General features: G+C 35.8%; 1 protein-coding gene across 1 annotated transcript in view; it reads right to left on the bottom strand.

Moving 5' to 3' along the window:
- The window catches only part of Ns3 (nucleostemin 3), a 41,173-nt gene that overhangs the window by 12,000 nt on the left and 4,695 nt on the right, over positions 1-24,478 (bottom strand). Inside the window, exons 2-7 of the mRNA XM_081736973.1 lie at positions 19,967-20,089; positions 9,387-9,511; positions 8,715-8,888; positions 5,994-6,792; positions 4,694-4,961; positions 982-1,181 (exon numbers count right to left, since the gene is read on the bottom strand). Coding sequence (XP_081593099.1) covers positions 982-1,181; positions 4,694-4,961; positions 5,994-6,792; positions 8,715-8,888; positions 9,387-9,511; positions 19,967-20,089 — 1,689 coding nt within the window. The remainder of the gene's footprint in view (positions 1-981; positions 1,182-4,693; positions 4,962-5,993; positions 6,793-8,714; positions 8,889-9,386; positions 9,512-19,966; positions 20,090-24,478) is intronic.

Raw genomic sequence — 24,478 nt, forward strand, 5'->3', positions numbered from 1 at the left:
GGATAAACATCGACGTGACTGCCCTCAACCGCAGTGAGGGACTGAAAAACGAGAAATAACACGTGCAGTAATTCAAGAGAACCGTCGTCTTATCATATATTTCCTTGTAGTTTTCCACGCTCTAGTGATTAGTTTATCATTTTCCCAAGGCATGATAGTATCGAGAAACAATGCGACATTTTGATTGAGCATGGCTAGGAGATTTGATTGCATACCCACTGAAGTCAGCCACTTACATAGTGAATAACTACATGTTGGATTACTTTGAAAATACAGCTGAAAATCAACCATACAAAAATTACAGTTACATTGTTTTAAGGCAAATAGGATATCACTTTAAAAACAGTCAAAATAATGAGGAATAAGAAACCTTAATGATTGCTGGTTAAATAAGATTATAGGCTCAGTTAGTGAAGATTTTGCAAAAGCCCAAATGTTCTTTTTTAAAACACTATGAGCTTTGGAGAGAAAAGCATCCGGTTCTTCAGATGATGAAAAAATTAACGTATTTAATGTGTAGTAATGTAAACAATAAAAAATAAAATAATAGGTCTATTCACAATCATAGACTGGGCATTTTAACATTAACTTGAAATAAGAATCTCAAGGAGCTGAAGAAGATTCACGTTTATTTTAATTTTATTTACAGGTAAGTGTGAAGGGGTTTTCAAAGAAAAGTGGTAGACGGTTTTTCTGAGCAGTTCTATAATTTATTTCCTCTAGCTTTTCGGCCAAATTTTATGTAACTCCTAGAGAGTTTTCTCGAACGATCGTATCTACCCAGTATGCTGAATCTTAACAAGTATATCAAACGACTGCGCAGTGTAGTAGAGTATATGACTTTAAACACAAGCATTCCGCTTACTGTTATTTTAATATACGTATAAGTGTATATTCTTGCACTAAAATTTACAACTGTTTCAGTAAATAGTTAAAAAAAAAAAAAAAAAAAAAAAAGTAAAAACATAATTAAAAACTTACCTTCATCACTTTCAACTGTGGTGGAACTTTATCAGCTGACGAAGTCTTTGTCTTCTGTGGGAAAACGTGAAATTCGTCCTGATTATATCCTGGTGGTGCAAAACAATACAACAGTTTTCCATTAATATAATCTTTTAGTATGTAACGAGCTGCACGAGCAGTATCAGGCAGTCCACGCTGGGTCATGAACCCACGATTATCTGGAAAGAAACAAATATGTCCACATAACAATTTTTAATACTTAAAAATGTCATCATCGTATATTGATACGCATAAACAACATCTATTTATTTCAGTTATTTAAATACATGTATAGAAACAACTTTCACCCTAGTCTAATAGCACTGTAGTAAGTCTAGAAATGAGAAAGCTTGTTATTGTTGTTACTACTAATGACGCACATAATAGAAGTAAATCATTTGATTGCTTTCGATTTTAGTTTTTCTTCGCCTTGCTCTTCACCAATTTCAAACCCTAACCAATACGAGGAATCCTTAAGCTTCTAACAAATACACGTCTTGCTTCTTTATGATCTTTATGATTAGTATGCTTTTACAAGACGGATTAATTCACCGTCTCCCACCCTCAACAAAAACAAACGCTTCGGATAGTTCTTACGAAATGTTTGCAGAACATTCTCTTAAAAATCGGAAACAAGGGACATAAAATGAAATGAAATCTTTCATTTGTCCCACGATTATATTCTTTACGCTACGGGAGACGATGATGTAAAGCAAGTGAATTATGGTGGAAGAATTGGTGGAATGAGAATGTGGGAAGTACTCTGAGAAAACCCACGAACACGATTATATCCAATCACAAACTTACTTGGCCAGGAATCAAACCAGGAACTCCACGTATCAAAGGTAAGCGCTCTACCACTGAGCTACCGTGACCTCATAGGGTAAAAGGAGTATATACACACTACCTCGTAAGTAATTCTTTTCAACACCAAGCAGTATGAAAAGTCTCAATGAACATCTATAATATTGTACCGAAATTGAATGGTATTTTGCGAAAGTGCGAAAGTTTTAATTACTGGAGAGAGAGATTAAATTCACATCGTCATTCTTGACTGGTTTTAAACCCAAACAATCAGAATGGTGGAAGTAATCAATAAAGTATGTGCATTAGCATCAAAATCGACTTTTTAAAATGAAAGTTATCGCGAATATTTGTAAATTGGAAGGGAATAATTCACTCATCGTTCTTGATTAATTTAACCCCAAGTAATGTGGAAAAGCCTCCAAAATTGATTTTTTTTTTCGAAAGTTACAATGGAACTATTTTTCCTCATTCCTAACTATTTTAACTCCATGCAGTTGGGATTGGTTGGAAACTTCAAGACACTGTGTGTCATGGAACATATCTTTTTTCTTTCTTTTTAAATTTTGAAATGGAATATCGAAATCGACTTTTTTTTTTTTTTTAGCTGTTATTGTGGAAATTAGTTATGCCTTGAAAAAAAAATGAAATGAAATCTTTGAGTTTTACGTCCCACGGCTATGCCGGTTAGGCTAAAGGAGACGGTGATGATGAGTAATGAATGAAATGGTGGAATGAAGAAAGTGGGAGGAAACGGGAGAACCCCGAGGAAACTCACACACACGGTGTTTGTCCACCACAAAGTTCACTTGGCGAGGGCTGGGATCGAACCCGGGACCCTAAACACCAGAGGTGAACGCTCTACCACTGAGCCACCGCGTAGTTACGTCTTGAAATGAAATGAAATGAAATGAAATAATACTTTCACATAATACTTAAATTTTCGATTAACGTCCAACGATTATATCCTGTATACTAATGACTTAATGATAAAATGAAAGTGAATGATTTTGAAAGAATTGATGTAATAAAAATAGCGGAAAGAATCGAGAGTACCCCGAGAATATCATGACTTCCCGGCCGTCCCGTCAGTAGATGGGAAAAAAAGTAGTATTTCTCGCGTTTTATGCAAGGAAAGTAGTAAATAACAAACGAAGAACCTTTAGTCCTTGTAAAGAAATAATAATAACAAAGAGGCAAGATACTCTAAAATATTAACGCTTCTAACAAGAAATCTGAGGAACTGTTTCCTGTGTTAGTAAGACTTTTTTCTTCCTAAGAGTGGTATTAATATTAAAATATTAGAATTCGTCTCTCTGCCAGGTGAAAATTCCGAACACCAGTGTTCATTGTTGGAAAAGGTAATTGAAACACACAATTTGCAAGATGAAGTTGTAGGACTTTGTGCTGACAACACCAACACGACTTTGGTGGTATCAATAGACGTGTAATAATAATAATAATAATAATAATAATAATAATAATAATAATAATAAGGGCAAAAGCTTCAATCAAAACTGGATAAGGATATTTTTGGCACAGGCTGTGGAGCACATATCGCACATAATTGTTTTCAAACAAGTGTTGATAGTCTCCCTTATGATATTGAAAGTTTTGTAGTTAAAATGTACAAGTTTTTTCATGAGTTTTATGAAAGACTAGTGAAGAAGAAACTTATTCTCATGAAGATAGGTTCTTCTGAGAAATACTTCTAGCATTCTTCAGTTCCAGAGTCAACTTTTCACCCAATGTAATATCAAAGATTCGAGCTAGGGTAAAGGGGCAAATCCAGGCAACATCATGTCCTACTATACTGTAAATTAAATGCTGTTTATATATTATTACTTATATATATTGTGTTATATTACAATATAAATTATTAGATATTGCTAAGATAAACAGAAACTAATTTACGCACTGACCTGTTTCTCATTTTTCATAATTTTTAGAAAACCGGAACCAGTCCCGTTTTCAGCTGAAAAATTTATGGTCACCCTATATTTTGAGTGTTTTCCCCAGAGACCGTAGAGCAGGGATAGGAGCTAGGTTTTTTTAAAAACTTGTGGTTTAAGAAAGTATATGGGGAAATTTAAATTAAGGAAGTAGAGGATAAGGATTCGGATTAGAAATAGCACTCACCAGAACTGAGTAATTATGATTTCAATTCACAAATATTATTGCCCACGCCAACTAATTTCCCTTCACGTGAGACTCTGACGTCTTACAGTATCAGAAAGCTAAACAAAAGTAACTTCGGCTTTGCTCAATTTAAATTAGAATTTTTTGTTTTTATTTAGAAAGTAGAAAAACGAAGAGATCACCTTGTCTCTGCACTTAATGGAAAATGAAATGAAATCTTTGAGTTTTACGTCCCACGGCTATGCCGGTTAGGCTAAAGGAGACGGTGATGATGATTAATGAATGAAATGGTGGAATAAAGAAAGTGGGAGGAAACGGGAGAACCCCGAAAAAACCCACGCACACGGTGTTTGTCCACCACAAAGTTCACTTGGCGGGGGCTGGGATCGAACCCGGGACCCCTAGTACCAGAGGTGAACGCTCTACCACTGAACCACCGCGGCCCCTCTGCACTTAATGGAATACGAACAAGTTTTACTTGAGTGTTCATCATTTTTTTTTTTTGGTTAAGCGCCTCTTTTCAGCACGGAGGTAATATGAGACGTGGACCTACAGTTCAAGATGGAATCCGAACCACCGTTAAGTGTTCAATACTCTCCCACCAGGAATCGAACCCGAGACCACGTACATCAAATTCGAGCGAGCTAGTCACCAGACCAGCGAGCAGGGTTGAGAATTCATCACATACATGAGCAAAGTGTGAGGATAATGCGACTCATTCGAGACAAATATTAACAACAATACTTACATCCATAGGCGCTAAGAACCTCATCTGCAGTGGGAGGTCTATCTGGATCTTCACCATCAGCCGGCGATGGCAACATAATCCCATATTTCTCTTCAAACACATGTCTTGGGATCAGTGTAGCCGCCAGCGTTGTAGGTGGAATATGGTCTCTCATTTGATCGATGGGAAGCACCCCGTTCAATACCATCTCTGCTTTGGTAAACACAAACGTTGGCATCACAAGACCAGGGCAATCGCACAACATCAAATCATTATCCAAGAATAAAGTCTGGAATAAAGGATACGTTATTAAACCAAAATTAAACACTACAGGCCAGGTGATTTATTAGTACCACTACTATTAATATACAATAAAGATTTATATAATAAATATTTGGTCCTGCATACGTGCTATTTCTTAACTCTCAATCTATCACTTCACTTTTGTTTCAAAATGAGCCACTCTATCCATGCTCTACTGATTTAGCCTTTCCGCCTCGTTACATGGGGTAAATGGGCTAAAAACCCGCTTACAGACAAGACAAACAATTTTCAGAAACATCAACTATAATCTTACTTGGAAAGTCATTGTATCTCACACAAACCAGATACATTATAGCCTACTCATATATTTCAATTTTGAATTTTCAAGTCCAGAATTACGAACTGACCTAGCTCAGGAAGTGCATGTTAAAACGTAGTCAATTTTTAGAATAGTGCTCAGCTAGTTTTTATTCAGAAAACAATGGACTACATAGTAAATCTTATAAGGATACTATAAAGATCATACTTATATAGATCACTCTAGTTCACGTCACTATGCAGTGAAGTAGGAAGCTATTATTCAAATATGATCCAACGTTGAACATGCATAAATAAACTAATTTTGTCACTGGCATAGAAACTAAGACTAAATATACTGTTGAGGAGCAAGAAAACTAGCTTCTCTAGATTTTGGTTTGTCCCTCGACTGGCTTCGATCCACAGGTCCTTATTGTTGAAGCCGATGGTTATTTGCCTAACAGGAACATACTACCACCGTGGAGAACACACATAACACCAACTAGTTGATGTGGCAATATTAAGTGATCCGCAAGGATTACCCAATACCTTTGTTCTCTTTTTTGTTTTAGATTTGTTTCTCGGGTTTTCATCAGCCTTACCAAATAAACTCCGCAGTACTACCTTCAAAAAGAGGTAATCATTCTTTTCAATTCTTGCTTCCTGGGGAATGGCATCTTTCAGCGGTCTCTGAGCCAATTAAAACTACAAATATTTTCTACTAAAACTATATCTAAATGAAAATTAAAACCAGTTTTACCTGAAAATGCTTCGTCTTTCCAGGAGTTGAGGAGACGGATACCTTCTTGTATGTCAATAATGCATTAATGGTTGAGCTTTTACCAACATTTGGATAGCCAACTAACCCAACAGTTGTAACATTTCCTTGAACTTTCTTAGCTTTGTGAATATTTTTAAATAACGTTATAAGTTCTTCTCTTGTTAACAGTTTTCCGGAGTTATTTATCGTGTCCTTGTTTTGTTCATTAATAGTATTACAAACGTTCTTTACATCCTCACTAGTTTCAGAAATAGACTGTTCATCGGTCTTTGTTGTGTCGCATGTCGTCTCAGAAACAGACTGTTCGTCTGTTTTTGTTGTGTCGTTTGTCGTCTCTGGGCTGTCTTCACTACAAACAGACGCACTCTCTGTGGTGTTCTTTTCTTCACATGAGTCTTCTTCGCCTGCCTGAGACGGCAAGCCTTCACTTTCTTTAGTACCTGTCGCTGTCTCCGTTTCATTTTGATTTTCAGGCTCCGTATCTTTAGCTAGTTCATCAGAGACCACTCTTTCATCCGACTGATGCTTACTAGTATTGGCAACACGATTCTTAACAGTAACCGAATCATCCTGAATTGCCGAGAAAAATGCCACTTGAATACATACACTATCGAAATATTTTGCCCACGTCCAACGCTGTTTTTCTGTTAAAAAATCTGCTTTATTTATAAGAATCATATTCTGTTTTGTTGAATCAAGTTCCTTTACATATTTTTCTAAATCCTCACAGCGGAAAAGTAAAGGATTTCTCGCATCTACGATCTGCACAATTACATCACTGAAATAAGAAAAGAAAAAGCATTATTTACAACTTAATTTTTTAAACAAAAGTAATAACAACTTAAAACTATGGCAGTCATCCTTAGTTTTTCAGGTAATAAAACAGACGAATTTGTTCTTAATAATAGAACAGTGTGACTTAGCTGACATAATGTAGAGGTTATGAGGTGGCAGCCCGTGTATCTCAAACCAATAATTCTTACTGGGATTTCCTTAATTAAATTAGTCAATTATATTTCTACTTAGATATTACGAAAGTTATCGTTCTCAAATAACTAGACTTGAAAAAATCATAATAGTTTATTATACATAAACGAGTTTAAGTAAACACAATGACATGCCGATTCTTCGTTACAGATGCTTGATTAATTAATCAACTGAAATTTAACGTTTCTTTGAAACACCAAGGTTAAGTGAGGCAGATCCTAATGCTTGTATATTCTTATTCAAGACATATTTATATTCAAAGCAAGGCTGAATAAAATAAATCCACATTTCGAACCATGGTGTTCTCAATGTCCAGATGTAAACACGACTTTTCATGCTTTTCTGAGTGTCGCGTGGTAAAAGGTATAATAAGAGAGACTGTGAAATCTGCAACGCAAGATAGGGCTGGGGCATGATATACATTTTGAAAATACAAGGTTATTTGTATCCTGATCTTTATTGGTTTCCAAAACCAAGGAATACTTTGATGTTTTGGCTTATAGACTGTACATTTTATTGTATATGTACGTATCTTCACTACTCTAGGTGTACAGATCACAAATACATAGATTATATCCGGACGAAATATCGACGATTATGTAACAGACAAGTACAAAGCAGATACTTCACAGACTTTGCTGAAAACCTTCTGTCAGAAACAACAGTTTATTGTTTGATTTAAATATCACAAGTGTGATTCCTGTTTCCATGTTGATACAACTAAAACTGCTTCGAATGGGATGTAAATAAAATATGCGCACAGAGAAGTACACGCATTAGCCACCTTGCAACAAAGAGGCATTACCGATGCACATGAAATCAAAATGAAAATTTCATTTTAATGTTCCCACAGATATTCCATTCTGGAGGCTACAGAAGACAGATATGACAAGTGCCGTTGAACGATGACGGAAGAAATAATGGCATGAAAATAGTTCATCAAGGAAACTAGAGAAAACTCACAATACCGTCCATAAACTCACAAGGACAGAGATCTTGGCCTCTCTTTGCACCAAACGCAAGCGCTCAATCACTGAGATACGGTGTCTCCTTGTGTTACAAAGCTTTTATTCCATATCTATTTGATTGACCTACAGTGTCTCTTTAGGTTATTAAGTCTTTACTTCATCGTATCTTTCGAGGATACAAATGGTATATGCAATGTTGAAGAATAGTTACTATTACAAAACAAAAGTAGCTACTATCCTAATTTAACTACAAGGCTAGTACTAACAAAAACATTTACATTATGTTAGATCTATCTCTGTTATTAGGAAGCTAGCTACTATTTATTTTCCCCCGGGTTTGACTGAAAACTTTGACAAATAAAATTATATAATGACGTAATTGGACGCATATAAAATAATCAAAACAAAAATGTACTTACTAAAGCATCCAAATGCCAATTCAACGCAAATATTTCAGGGACAACTTGTTGTCATTCTCAATGTATGTACCTTATGAAATTAAAGCTACTTTTAGAACTACATATTTGTTGATACCTGCGTAATTAATAATCTAAATATATCATAACAGGATTTAATAATCCTATTACGACTCCCGCAGCATACATAAAGATTAATGCTGTTTTTTCTTTTTTTCCTACAACATTCACGTTTTATCATTATTTACTTTGATTAATTGTTTGTTAATACCAGTGAAACTTTTTTTCTCAGACATAATTTCAAAAGCTATTCTCAAGAACTGACTCACCTTCTCTCCACAACCCTCCAAAGCTGTCTCCAAACTTCCAGATTCTTCTCGTATGGAGTAAGTAAAAGGCCCTCTTCCTCCTGCAGTTCTGCCAATTGTCGTCGCCAGTTTAGGAATGCTTCACGTTCCTTATTTTGTAGCTCTTCAGCTGTAGTGTTCTCATCCCATGCTGGACTGCATATTTACAAAAAAGGAAAATACATTTTTATTTAAGCCTAACAAGAAAAACTGAATAAAATGACAAAATAATTCTTGGAACTTTACCGGAGAAATAAAACTCGATGATACGTGAATAGTGAAAATGTACACTTAAAAAAAAGAAAAAATGACCAACGAATATTATATCTGTACTTAAAACAAAGTGTAAACATGATAATTAAAATATTTGCCTAAGGATAAATGTTAAAGTATCCTCAAATCACAATATTCATTTAGTATAGCTCCATCCCAAACTACATCAAAAACACAAAATCCTAGTCATGTCTCTGATAGTTCAATTGGTAAACATCCACCCAGCAAGCGGGTAATCAGTATTCGAGTCCCGCCATCTACTGGCCTTTTTAAAAAAAGAAAGAAAAAAAAAAGTAAATGTTACTTGCATTGACATTTTGCCTTTAATCCTTGAAATGACCACTGTGTTAGAAATTTTCACATTTTTTGAAATAAACTTACCGTCTTGGAATTCGCAAAACCTGTCGATGTTTCTCATGACTGTCTTTCACTTTCGCCTTTTCTTCTTTAGTCAAGAGGCCAATATTAGACTTCGGGTTTACAAAGGTTATATTCAGTTTCTCGGCCTGAAAGATAAAATAACGAATTCGCAAAGTACGGTATAATGAAGCCATTTACTATGAGACACGTCTAGAAAGTAAGTTTCCCTAGAGCAGTAAACACAAAGAAGATAAAGTGGCCTTGAAACATTTGTTGCCACACAGCACAGGTGACACTACTTTTTAGCATATTTACCACCGGAATTCAGACAATTGTTCATATATATTTTGCTCCGCTTCTTGCTTCAATACATCTATTTTTTTAAAATACAAAATGTGTGAATGACAAAACATACATACATAATACAGAAATGCGTATAAAGATTTTATATTTCATACCACGTACTTGTGAGGTACACTCACTTATATAAACTAGACTATTCAAGTGATTTACTTCTATTAGATTTTTATTATTCCAGGATATGAAGTAGGGATAATACATACACCACAATACACACAGATATATGGATACTAACAAGAATGTCATTGCGAGATACAAATACTGACAAACATTGTGCATTTTAGTATTCTAGATTGTAAAAGTATTTTATATTTAATGTCTATGTAAAATACCAAATACGGGATATTTTTAAAATCTAGAACCTAAAACCTACATGAGATTTCCAATTATGATCACGTTATTGAATCTTTCTCTTAAGGTTTTTCATGTGCTCATCAACTTCGTTGATTTGTTTCGCTGCCTTTCCACGGATTTATCCTTTTTTCTTTCTTTTTTTTTCAGTTCTTCCAACTCTTCAACTACTCTCTTTTTTCTTTTGAACGAATTTTCCCTGCCTCAGTTGTTTGCTTTCTATCGAGAGCCTCTTTCCATTTGGCATTTGCATTTCTTGCTGCATGAATTAATTGTTTTCAGATTGGCATTGCCTGAACACTTCCGTGGAACATACTGTGTTATGTACTATTGTTAGCGAAACTAAAGACTTCGTGTAGATTATCCACAAGAAACTCCTTATTCGATGAGAAATTGAGTTCAAAGGAAGCGTTTCCGTGTGATAACCCTAGAATTTTCTTACGAGTTTTAAATCTAGCTAATTAGTTACGCATTATACAGGGTAATTAAAAAAACTCATGGATTTCATTTGGATCTAGAATTTCTAACGCAAGTCCGATTTTTATGAGGTTTGTGGCAAATGATCAAGGAAGGATGGGAGATTAATGGGATTATGTTTACTGATTTAAATTTATCCCGGCCACGCCTGAATAAAAATAGCAAATATTTGGCGGTGTAGCTTACAACTGAAATGAGGTTTTGGATTTTTGAAGCGGAATTGCAGAACATAAAATCAAGTTTTAGTGAGACTACAAATTAAGAGTTACTGGTAACACCCATAAATCACGTATTAAATAGCTATCTTGCGACAAACCGTGGAAAGACTTCTTGGTCGACCTGAGGAGTCGATAACCGACACCTTCCACAACACCCGCCTGCGGGGTCCGACACTTCCCTGTCTCACTCAGAAGCGATCCTGTTTCTTCCAATTTATTCACTAGATACCATATTATGTTCCTGTCTGTGGCAGAACGTGAGGCAAATTGATTTTGTCACCGACCCTAGCCTATATTATTGCATTTGAGGAAAATCAAGAAAAACTTTGATTGATTTTAAACTTTATTAACCAAGCCTCGTACATTTCCAAACATTCTAGAAACTCTTCCCTCATCGCTTTGGTGTGACTTTTCATTTGTGTTGGTAAGCCTCAGTTTGATCCCATGGCTATATATTAACAACCTCCTTACGTCGTGCCTATTAAGCTTGGGGATAGTTGCGTGTTGACGTAAAGAAGCTGCTGCTACTCATTATCTGAAATGAGTAGGTATCGAGCAAGTAGATGTTTTAGCGAGAGGATTATTCTATTCTATCACAGAAACACATTAATTCATTTAAATTTCATGTATTTGAATAGTGAATGTTATAGTGCAAGTGTGTGGAATAAATGGATATGACCTAATTGTTCAGATCACAGTATGTCAAATGTCTGGAGTTTCGATCACGAGTAACATACATAACTGAGGTACACATACCTTGGTAATCTAGCTTCAGGCTGGAACGACGAATATCCACTGCTGGGCTCTGTCTCTTTATCAGGACGATGTTGGTATCTGCGACTCGGCTTCCACAGTTAGCCAACTAATGACCAACCATTAGTAGATAGTAATTCGTAGTACTTGGAACTTAAACTTAGATCGACCTCCGATCTATTTCTGAGCTGCGACTGATCTATGGCTCATCCACCACTCTCCGACTCATCTATCGCTCATCCGCGACTGATCCTGATTCCATCCAAATCTGAGTTTTTGTTTCCTCTTGCAGACGATGGAATTCGTCATTTCGTGATTCGACTTTGTTTACCTCAGCTATTGGTCAAACATTCGTTTCAAACCGTATTACATTGTGACCGAATTCCCAGACTATCAATCTCTGCGAATCTGAATATTATGCCATATCCGAATTGTGTTAATGTTAACAAATGATGTTATTACACTAGCGTCTCGCCAGGATTTCACGAGTAACAAAACATAAACATAACCATGTGCAACTGCTTACACAGACAGACAATAACAAACAATAACACGTGCCATACAAGTGTAATATTCTGAGCTTTAAGTCTGATTTTAAATTATAATTATCCCAATCACCTAATAAAATCTTATAATCTTCTAATATATCTCTACAATATGGACATACGAAGTGGAAACGACGACTCCCTTTGTGATCGGCTTCTTGAGTTCAGAAAACGGGACACTTGCAATCACACCTACACTTGGTACAGTTCATCGCTGGTTGGTTAATTCGAAGCATCCGCATCTTTTCAGTAAAAGAGCTTGAACTCAACATCATACGTCATAGGCGGGAGACTCCAGCCCCAGGAGTCATATGCAATAGTTAACCAAAGAGTGCTTGAGTGCTTCGGGCACCCTTGTGGACGCAGCATCCACACCGCTAGTTGTTATAAAGCGCGCGTATCTTCTAAACGTACAACATTTTCCTGTATGGGACGAACTAACCGCATCGTCACTTTGATATGTGTTGAACAGTTTATAGTGTGATTATATATACAGACATATTTTGAAATATGTTAAGTGTGAAGACCAAGTTAGTAAGTTCTTTGTATGTGTTAAAAAAAAAATCCATTCCTCGTTGTGGCAAATATCACGATAAGTGGAACTCTGTGGCAAGACTTCGTCTGCAACCATACGTACTAAGGATTACATTTGTGTGCGCTGATTTAGAATATTAATTACGGGAGCAGCATTACGGACTTGACCTCAGGACGGTGACAGAACAGCATCATTGGGTAGCCGCAGACTAATGTGAGTTCTTTAATTAATTTATCGAGCCACCTATTTCGTTGGTATATTTTAATTATAACGGCAGCAAACTAAAGTTAATCAAAGGGTTATTAACTCATTTGTTTTATTGGTTTGTGTGCATGTAACAATATATATTTTGAGTAACATTATACATTCATCATATAAAATTTGGTTTTATCATTTGCTACAAATCTAACACATAGCTTAATCACATATAGTTTAGTAAACATCTTTTACGGTGTTTGCATCCGAGTTTACTGCGTCCCCAGCCCCAGTACAACGAAGATACAGACATGGGTATGGACCGTGTCCGCCGTGGGATTGCTGGGAGAGGAAAAGAGTAAAAAGTAAAATAAGAGACTGGAAGTTATTCCGAACCACGACGTACCAAGCGGTACCAATTTCAATGCCTCCAAAAACTGTGAACGATAACCATATGTTGCTCCAAAGAGTACACCATTCTCAGCTTGTCCTGATCACAATCAAACAATACAGCACAACAATTCTCAAAACAACGGTCCAATTTCCTGTTTCTTGTTAACCTTGGCGAGGTTGCCATCTAACGGGAAAACTGAAACCTCCGCACCGCACCTCATTCCAATTATAAGGTACATTGGCGAATGTTTGCTGTTTTTCTTGGGTGTGGCCGATAGTATCCGGGATGAATGTAAATTAAATATAGTCCCATAAATCTCCCATCTTTCCTTGATCATTTATCACAAACTACAGGCAAATTGGAATTCAGTTAGAAATTCTACACCCAAATGAAATCTATGAGTTTTAAAACAATAACCCTGTATTACACTTTAGAGTTAACCGTACATAGGCTCTCACTTATCGCTACATTAAGATCAACAAGATCAGAACAAATGTCATTTAGGACTTTATTGGGGGTCACCAGTTGCTATAACCTAGCTACCCCTGGACATGATTATCATTTTTAACATGGAGATCAGAAACCACGAGCTCCAGATTCAAGGGTTGGCAACTCCTTTCAGACATTCTTCATTGGATGATGACTTCTGGTGTACCGAAAAACTGTTTTCAAAACACTGTGCAGATAAAATGTAAAAGCAATAATATAAGCCCAACTTTACTTAAAATTTTCAGAATATACAGAAAATTCCCTGACTTTTCCTGGTTTTCCACACTAGTAGACACCCTGACCTCAAGATGTTCCTATACGGTAAACATTTTAGTAATGATGAACAACCGCAGATGGCTGTCATATACTGGTTCCACTCCCAAGCAGCTGACTATTACATCGGGAAACAAAAGCTGGTCTCACGGTATGACAAATGTCTGAATTCCGGTATTGAATATGTTGAAAAATAATGTCACTTATGCTATATCTGTGGCAATAAATGTTTGACGGTCATTTTTTTCTCTCTTGTGTCTACTGACCTAGAGGAACTTACTTTCTGGACATGTCTCTGTTTCTTTTACAATTCCACATACATATCTTTAACATCGAAAATAACAAATTTTCTGGTACTGAAAGGTCTTACAATCTGTTTCCTGTATAATTCATTTATTACCATAATACATACCTGAAGGAGAATTAACAAATCGTTTAATATCCATCCACCAAAACAGTTTATATATTACAGTGTTTATGTATCTTTTTATCCAGCTCATACAAGGAGTGTTAGAAAAGTAATGAAAAATTTTCTTAACGAAGAATTTTATAATTTTTACAAATCACGGTTATCTCCTTCTAAATAGTTTCTTCAGGCAGCTACATATCAATGGAGGCATTGTTTCCAGTCTTCGCTGCAGTGCTGAAAAGCTTTTGTGGAATACTTTTCAGTCGTTGGGCATGATCATCTTGATATTATCCATAGTATCACAATGGCGCCCTTTCAAATAGTTTTTGAGCACGAGGAATACTGAGATCCGGCGAATGAAGGGCTGAGGAACCACAGAAATGCTTTCTCCCTGCCAACAATTAATTGATGGAGACTGCCGTGTGACGTAGTGCGTTGTCGTGGTGCAGCATCCAAGTGTGTGTAAGGTCTGATCGCTCGCGTGCCATCCTTAAGGACCTCCCCATAAAAAGATTGATTGACAATTTATCCTGGTGGAACAAATTCCTTGTGGACGTTCCCTTGACTCTTAAAACAACAAATGAGCATCAAATAGATTTTGGATTTACTCACTCTTTCTTTCTTTGGACGGGAAGAGTCTGCAGAGCGTCACTCCCGACTTCGGCGTTTTGTTTCGGGATCATACTCAAAAGTTCATGATTAATCACATGTGATAACATGACTGAAAAATTTTAGCTCCCTCTAAAGGCGGCCCAATGGATCAAGACACATACACATCCCCAACTGGCCTTCTGCTCAGTCTCCAAGTTCTTCGGAATCATCTTGGTGCACACTTTTCTCATATCCAAATCCTTAATGGATGGTATACACGTTGAAATTTATTTCACTACTGATCAATGTTACCGTCAAACAACGATCTGACCTCACAAGAGGCATTACTCGTTCCACATTGTTATCATTTTCTGAGGTTGAAGGTCTTCCCGTACAAAGTTCGTGTCTCAGTTGTTCTCAGCCTTCTGAAAAAGGACATGTGCCCCAGATAGCGAATGTTTCCAGCAGGCTCTTTGGAATTTTTCATAAACCACAGTAGTGAATATGCCAAGTTTTATCCAATACTTGATGCCACAACATTGGCGTTTATTTTCGTAACGTACCTAACGAACGTAACTTTACTTCAGATGCTCTCAACAATCTATAGAACCGGAGCAAGTTCAATCATGTACTAAGACAATGGTAAGGTTTAACTGAACTTTCGTGTGCAGTGGAGGCAGTTGCGTCGATGGCTCGTGCACAGTGTTGCCAATTTCGTTACTTTTCTAACATACAACGTGTTTTCTTGATTAAAAAAAAAAAAAAAAAATTCTTACAAGGGAAGCTATCCAACTCCTCGACGAGTATCGCATTGAAACTTGCACAAGTGGAAGGACATGTTGAAAGATGGAATCATGCTTACTCAGACGATTCGCAACATCGTCGAACAGGAAGTATAATGATTTTTCCCCATAGCCCCTGAAAGTTATGTACTCTGGTCATACATGCCTTGGATGGGATATGAATCTAATACGCTGGAACTTGTTTTCTCACGAAAACAAATGTTGCAAACTAAAGATGATAACAGTCGGTGGTGATTGTGATCTCTGGTACGTCATTGATGCGAATCGATGTCAAATGGAACACGATATGCGATCGTAAGTTCAAAACGAACACTTTTACCTGGTGGAGAAAAGGGACACGGTCAAACCACAACGCAAAAATGACTTTTTATGATGATGATGATGATGATAATTATCATAATAATTAGGCAACAAAGGTATTGTTGGGCCCGTTCAGTAACGAAGGATTTCGTCCAATCTTGATTGTCATCTAGCACTGCTATGGAGGTTTGAAAATCCACAACCAACCATAGCCCAGCCGTAATTCGAAGCCGGGACCTTGGAATCGCTGGCTTGACGCCTCAACCCACATGAATGCCAGATCGACAAGATGACGAAGACCACCACCACCACCTTCTCTTCCTCCTCCTCCTACTACTACTACTAATAATAATAATAATAGAAAGTCATTTTTGCGTTGTGGTTTCAGCGTGTCCTTTTTCTCCGTCAGGTAACTTATCGTGTTCCATTTGACTTCGATTTGCATCAATGACGTACCAGAGATCACAATCACCACCAACTGTTATCATCTTTAGTTTGCAACATTGTTTTCGAAAGAAAACAAGTTCCAGTGTATCAGATTCATATCCCATCCAAGGCATGTATGATCAGAGTACATAACTTTTGGGGCTATGGGGAAAAATCATTATACTTCCTGTCTGACGATGTTGCGAATCGTCGGAGTAAGCATTTTTCCATCTTTCAACATGTTCTTTCACTTGTGCACGTTTCAATGCGATACTCGTCGAGAAGTTGGATAGCTTCCATTGTTAGTCACGAAAAAGATACCAATTTACAGGGTGTTCCAGGATACCGTCAAATCTCGCATACATGTTTCTCACATCACAACACGAGAAAAGTTTTATTTTACACTTTGCTAAAAAGCCTCTAGTTTCGTAAATACAGGCAATTTTAAGAAATTTATTGATAATGACGCCAGATCTGCTCCACTGTGACCATGAATAAGCTCAGTCGACGTGTTTGCTACATTCAAACAAAAGGAAAATTTATTTTGCACTTTGCTGAGATAAATACAGACATTTCTCTTGTTCTTTGTAGCAGCCAAATATTTAATGATTTCTAAATATTTTGAAAAGTAGCACAGCTTTTATCATCACCAATTTCTTGTGGACTTACCGTATTATGTATTTACAATACTAGTTTCTTCGTAATCTTAACGGTGAACTTTTGCCACGACACTAAAGCAATCGTACGCATAATATTCGGACTTCATTAATATTTAACTGTCGATAAGTAGTTAAAACAATAATAAATATGTGAGATCCTTTCATCATATATTTGATTATAAACCTTTGTCTGCTGACGAAGGAAAGCCATGTTGCTTTTTGAAATATTTCAAAGTTGTGAAGTATTTGGCAAGGAACAATGAAGTACGTTAAGTTAATTTAGATTCGAATATTCCGAGGCCGTTACGTATTTGGCAAGGAAAGACGAAGTGAGTCAATTTAATTTAGATTCGACTGAGTATTCCTCACGTTCTTCTTACTTGACACCTCTTTAGATTTTTATCTGCAGAGGACCCTAAATAAAGCAGTATACAGTAAAGAAATCTGCGGATATTTGGGATAAATTGAAGCTTTTGGAAAAAAATGAAATCTTTGAGTTTTAGGTCCCACGATTATGCCGGTTAGGCTGAAGGAGACGGTGAAGATGAGAGATGAGTGAAATGGTGGAATGAAGAAAGTGGGAGGAAACGGGAGAACCCCGAGAAAACCCACGAGCACGGTGTTTGTCCACCACAAAGTTCACTTGGCGGGGGCTGGGATCGAACCCGGGACCCCAAGCACCAGAGGTGAACGCTCTACCACTGAGCCACCGCGCCCCCCTTGAAGCTTTTGGAAACATCACTCAATTAACAGTTAGTCATACTCACATGTATCTGTACATTGATGAGTACCAGCTTGAGCAATTCTTGTAGTTGCAAAACGCAAATATGACTTCTTTTATATTAATTTGTCTTTTATATTAATTAACACTTTTAATACTTTTTCACCTTGAAGTTTGTATATATTTTTGGGATATTTAAGATTTGTGCTACAGAACTGTGTTCGATAAATCACAGGAAACGACTAAAAAACAATTATAAGAAAGAAATGAAGTCCAATTAACACTTAAATCTACGACGGGTTCACAATTGTTGCTAATACGTCTGTTGTTGATTAGCACTCAGAAAATCGACTGTACTATTTAATGAGCTCGTCAATCATTGACGTACTTTGACTTTCTATTACATTAGAACACAGATATTATTATAAATACGTGTTATCATTAGGGCCCGGATTTTTATGTGCTAAAAAACTAAAATATTTATTTTTTATGTGGTAAAAATGAAAAAATGTCTGCCAAAAATTAAAAAAAAATTTAACAAAAAATAACAAGAAAAAGTATGGGAAAAGGCCCAACATAAAAAAAAAAAATAAATACTGGTACTCACCAATAGCTCCTATTCATCAGATATCGAAATTCCATGGAATAACTAACGTCTTTTCAAAATTCTCTATCGTAAAGCCATGCCTGTTGGCACGGAATAATGCCTTATATTGAGAAAAGGAACGTTCTACATCACATGATGCTAACCTAGTGTATTTGAAAAGGGGCATATCACGAATATTCACATCAATTTCACTTGTGTTTTGGCCTTCCTGTACTTCAGATATTATACATAGGGTTTTATAGCCAATGTTTTTGTCAAACAAATCCTTAAATTCTTTTTCTTATGACTTCAGCTTTCGAAGCAGAAAGATCATTCAGCTTTCTTTCAACGCACTCTAGTTCTTTATCCGAAGTACTCAATATATCTCCCGTAGTTTCTAATTTCTTTATAGAGTGAGCGAAGAAACCGAAATTGGGAGATTTGAAAGCCAAGTCACATTTGAAGCTACTGTCACTTACTAAAAGGATTAACCATCATCTGAGTTTAGTTTAATTACTACATATTTAAATGCTTGAAAATGATCCACATAATCTAGTACTATATTAAGCCAGTTATCCCACCGCGTGATTACGGGTGTTGGAGGAAGTGAAAGATCGAGATTTGTTTCTTTGAAAAGCTCAATTCTAGTTTACGACTTTACGAAAATGTTTTCCCATTTGACACTAACTTGTCCACTTTAGGATAAAGGATTCGGATTTTTCACACAATCGATGTAGTGCGTATACGACACATGTCACGTGAATAATGTTAGGGTACCATATGGAAAGAGCTTTAGCAGCTTTCCTCATATAAGGAGCACTATCAGTCAGAGAAAGCAAAACATTGTCGTATTTCACACCATTCGGTCACAAAATGTGCAAAGATTCATCGAACAGCCTGGCAATTGTCACGTGATTCGTAACTGAAAGATCTAGCAGCGTTGTGCCTACGATTACTTCCTCTTCACCTACGGTCACCTCCCCTTCCCTTAGGCTTTAAAGTACAAAGCGCTCCTTTAGAAGCTCTTTGTTTGGCACAAGTTACCCCAGCGCTGATAAGCAGAATTCATGAAGACGCTGTTTCTACAGGTAGGAAATTGCTTGTAAGTACGGTGGATAGATTTATGTAGCCTATTCTTTTTCCTATGTTAATTTCTTTCGCACGAAAGAAAAAATGAAATTTAGAATAAAATAACGGGAAACTGTTAAAAATATGTACTTATAACAAAAATGTCCAAAATATTTATTTACATAATTTTTCTCAAAAAATATGTATTTTCATGTGAAAGAAAATTTGTAATTTACACTAACAGACTCTTAATTGGGATAATAAACTTTGTTTTGGGCATGTACGTGTTTGAAAAAAAAAATGTTTTTACATAAAAATCCGGGCCTTATTTATCATCTTCGCAAAGTTCAATGTAAATACGAAATCGTAAGGAAACCAACAATACAAACTATTTAAAAGATTATATTTATGGTAGTAAATATAAATAAATAAATAAATAAAAACATACCTCAAACTCTGTTCCAGCTAGTTGTGCGGTAGACAGAAACTCCTGAAATGAATTCTCCTCAGTGACCGATTGCAAATTCAGTCTTCCCCAATCATATCCATCAGGAAGATCGGCTGTATGAAGCTGCAACATACGAAATAACATAAAATTTGGTGAATCATTTGCTGGAAATATCACAATCAAATATGGTATTCAAAATTTTATCATTTCCAAATAACCATTTATATCTATAGTTAGAATTATCAACACATAGTTCAAATACATAAAATACATATTTCATACACTAGAATGAAGAGTAAGTAAGTATGTATGAATTACATCATGTCATTCAGTCTTATTGACATTAAAATTACAGTCGCTTATATAATTTTCTTTAACAATGAATGCATTTGCATAATTGATATCCAGATTAAGGTTAAGGTTTTTGAGTACAGATATGAGACAGGTCAGTTTTACTCACATTCAGTATGAACAACGGTAACAGGCGCCTCAATTCTAGTACGAAGGGAAACTTAGAAGAAAGCTTTCGTTAGTCACTCATATATATACAGTGAAACCTCTCTAAAGCGGACAGCCGTGGGGAATCAAAAACTGTCCGCTATAGAGAGGTTTCCACATTTTCTTACGTAAATTAGTAAATAAGGAAATATGCAATTAGAAAAAATATTTTTGCATGAATATACTAATATTATCAAAATGTTCTGTACCTGCATTATCCTCCGCCATCTAATACTCTGTGTCCGAGGCACAATATGGAAATAAGATGTTACAGTTCTCTGCACTTTCACTTATCACTACTTACTACGTTTTCAGTATGTCGCTTTAATTTGTGGGTTAATTGCAGACCAGTAGTGTCTTTTTCGAAACAATATGCGTACCCGCTGGCAAAAATACCAAATTTGTCTTCTGCTTGGTTAGAGATTCCAGCGGGACAGTAGAATAACGTGTTACTTCTAACGGAGGGCAACTGTCAATCACTTTTGTTGACTAGAACAGCTTGGGGGGAGTGGGATGCAAACAAAGGACATGAGAGTGTTGTTAAACAGAGACGCTTCGTCTTGGTTGCTGATCAGACACATTGAGGAGGCAAAAAGTTGTCACAATTCTTCCTTCGTGACACATATATAAATTACTAAGATGTATTTTTGCTATACTTTTCAACTTAATTCTAGAGAAAGTGTCCGTAATAGGGTGATAAATAATAACTATAAAAGACAGAAAAGACTGTCCGCGTCCGTACTAGAGAGTGTCCGCTTTGGAGAGGTATGTCAATATGTTTTTTCCTATTACCGTGTTTGGGGATTACAAAACATGTCCGTTACGGGAGGTGTCCGTTAGAAGAGGTTTCACTGTATATATATATATATATATATATATATATATATATATATATATTAAAGACAATAAGAAAGTAGCACAAATTACGGGAAAAAGAATCTTATGATCATTCCTTGAGTTACCAAGTTAAATATTCTTCAGTTAAGAAAATTCATCAACAATGTAATTTCTATACAAGTAATATATTTCTTAAAGGATATCCACTGAAGAAAGCGTGGAATCTTGCTGAAACATCAGTCTCTTAGCATTGCTACTGAGATGCTTGGGTAGGTATATTATGGATTATTAATAAAAAACTTTCTTATTTTAATAGGAGGCATATTCAACATTCATTAAATCCATCTCCACCATTAGTCATCATATGAACACATCGAATAACACGCTAGACGCCTATGTGACCTTTTCTCAGCTTATTATGTGCAATTTAGATCAGCGCGCTAAATTCATAGATTGTTACTGATTATTTCATTATTGCCTTATCCACATATAGTTTTCTGGTTGAAAAATAAGAATTTTAATTGATTGTGCCACATTTTATAGAGAAAATAATATGATACATTTGAAACAAAAGAAAGGTTTAAAATATAGGTGGATTAGGTAAAATTTTCAATCGTGATCAAAATTAAGGCCTGTAATTATTGGTGCCTTCCATTTCAATTCAGGCAGAGCATGTACCATCACCATCTCAGATATTGTTGAAACTTTTTTATAGCAACTAGACATGTTTTTAAGAGACCCATATTTTTTTGTTTTGTCGAAAAAATTTTCCCACCAAGTAATGGGCCATCAAGACGGGGAGTACAATTTATGAATTGTAGAAGACATGGAAAATGGTCAACTTCGGACCCCACCATTCAGCTATGAAGACAGGTAGAGTTAATTCTTGTTGTGGTATGTATATAGGGATATAAATAAAGTATATTTTATTACAGTTTGGTTTGCGCATGCGTATCTTTTTCTACATAAATCAATAAATGAATGTCAGTTCCTCTGAAAAGTCTAAGTTTGCGAATTTTTTTCGAGCACTTCCGGTTCGAACTTTAAAATTCTGTTTTCACGGTTGGTAAAACCTAGTTACCCGCTTTTCGAAAAAAAAAAAAAAATGTGTATCGCTTCTGTGTGCAACCGTTTTGTCGCAAAAACATTCCAGAAATTGTAAAATTTTCAAAAATCGCCATTTTGGGCGCTATTTTCTCCAAAACACCATCTTTTAAAATTCTAACTTCATGCTTCCCCCAAAATCGAGCTTCTGCAATTCAAAGTGTAGATTTAAGAAGTCTGCAAAAAGGAACTTTTGTTACCTACATATACGTATGATAACCAGTCGTGCGTAGCAGAAATATTATGAATAAATCATGATTTACGTGAAGTTGAAGTACTATTTATGCTTCCACATGGACCTTCAGCAGGATACAGGTTTCCATAAGAGCATAAGAGAAGTGAAAATAAGTGTTTTGTGGCTATTGACAATGTGCTACGCAGGGGCGGATCCAGGACGGACTCCTGGGGGAGGGGTGTAATATTGCTATTTAGAGCTACTTTTAAGAACCAAAAACTCTGGGATGGGTTTTATTTATATATAAAATAAGAAAGTTTCTTTTTCGGAGGGGGGCGATCGTCCCCCTGGACGAGTTGTGAGTATATCAACACCTATTGGAGCATCTGCACGGTTACATGCTATTAGCGAAAAAGACACCAAGCAAGCAAATGATTGGTCCATGTATAAATATTAAAAAAAAAAAAAAAATCTGTGAAATTTTGTTTTCAAAGACCATTTTAAATAAGTGAACTTGAAATTTGTGTTTCGTAATCGTAATTTCCACCTCAGATTATTACGGTTTAAGAAAACGGAGGAGTAGGGGGAGGCTCATTTTACTATTCTAAAGAGCCTTTTTGATCAAAATAATAAAAAACATCAAGAAAACCTTTTATTCTTCATTTAATGAATGTGAACCACAAACATCATCAAATCATTGCACTTTTATTGTTTCCAGTGTTGCTAACTGTGACACAAAGTTAACGAAACTTCGCTAACTTCAAAAGGCTATAGTTAATTCATGAAGCATTGATCGAGAATGGTATTTGGTGTGTTTATAATTCATATAAAGTTGAACCATCTGACAAAATTTCAGAATTTTAAAAGATGGTGTTTTCGAGAAAATGGCGCCCAAAATGGCGATTTTGGAAAATTTTACAATTTCTGGAATTTTCTGCGACAAAACGGTTGCACACAGAAGCGATACAAAGTTTTTTCGAAAAGCGGGTAACTAGGTCTTACCAACCGTGAAAACAGAATTTTAAAGTTCCAACCGGAAGTGCTCGAAAAAAATGTGTGCTCGGAAGTGCTCGATTCATTTATTAATCGGAAGTGCTCGATTCATTTATTAATTAATGTAGAAAAAGATACGCATGTGAAAACAAACTATAATAAAACATAGTTTATTCATATCCTTATGTACACTCATGTCCAAAATGATTCTCTCATATCTATAACAGTCTCCTTGTAAGAATATAATTTGATAATGATTTTGCAGGGTACTTTTAATACTGATACTATGTGTATAATCGAGAAATGTATATTTGTGGTAAATTTCATAGGAAAAGAACTATAAATAGGAAAATTAGAATGAATAAAACAAGATGCTGCTAAATGGACAAGAAAGTTTTATTTTCGTTTTATTGTTCTTACTTACTGCTCTTTTGACATGAAAATTGCCACATACATGTCTTTGCCGATTATACACATACTAACATTATAAATAGCGGAAGAATGCGTTATCAAATTATATTCCTACAACAACATATTTATAGACATGCGACAATAATTTTGGACATGAGTGTACATACCACAACAAAAATTATAACTCTACCTGTCTCCATGGCTGAATGGTGGGGATCAGAAGTTGACCATTTTCCATGTCTTCTACAATTCATAAATTGTACTCCCAGTCTTTGATGATCCATTACTTGGCGGGAAAATTTTTTTTCGACAAAACAAAAAAATATGGGTCTCTTATAAACATGTCTAGTTGCTGTAAAAAAAAAAAAAAAAAAAAAAAAAAAAAAAAAAAAAAAAAAAAAAAATCAGCAATATCTGAGATGATGATGATGCAAATTTATTTTTATTTTTTGCCTGAGTTGAAATGGGAGGCACTTATTAACTTATATGATGTA

The sequence above is a fragment of the Thermobia domestica genome, chromosome 13 (genome assembly GCF_964235325.1).
Source record: "Thermobia domestica chromosome 13, izTheDome1.hap1.1, whole genome shotgun sequence".
Lineage (NCBI taxonomy): Eukaryota > Metazoa > Arthropoda > Insecta > Zygentoma > Lepismatidae > Thermobia > Thermobia domestica.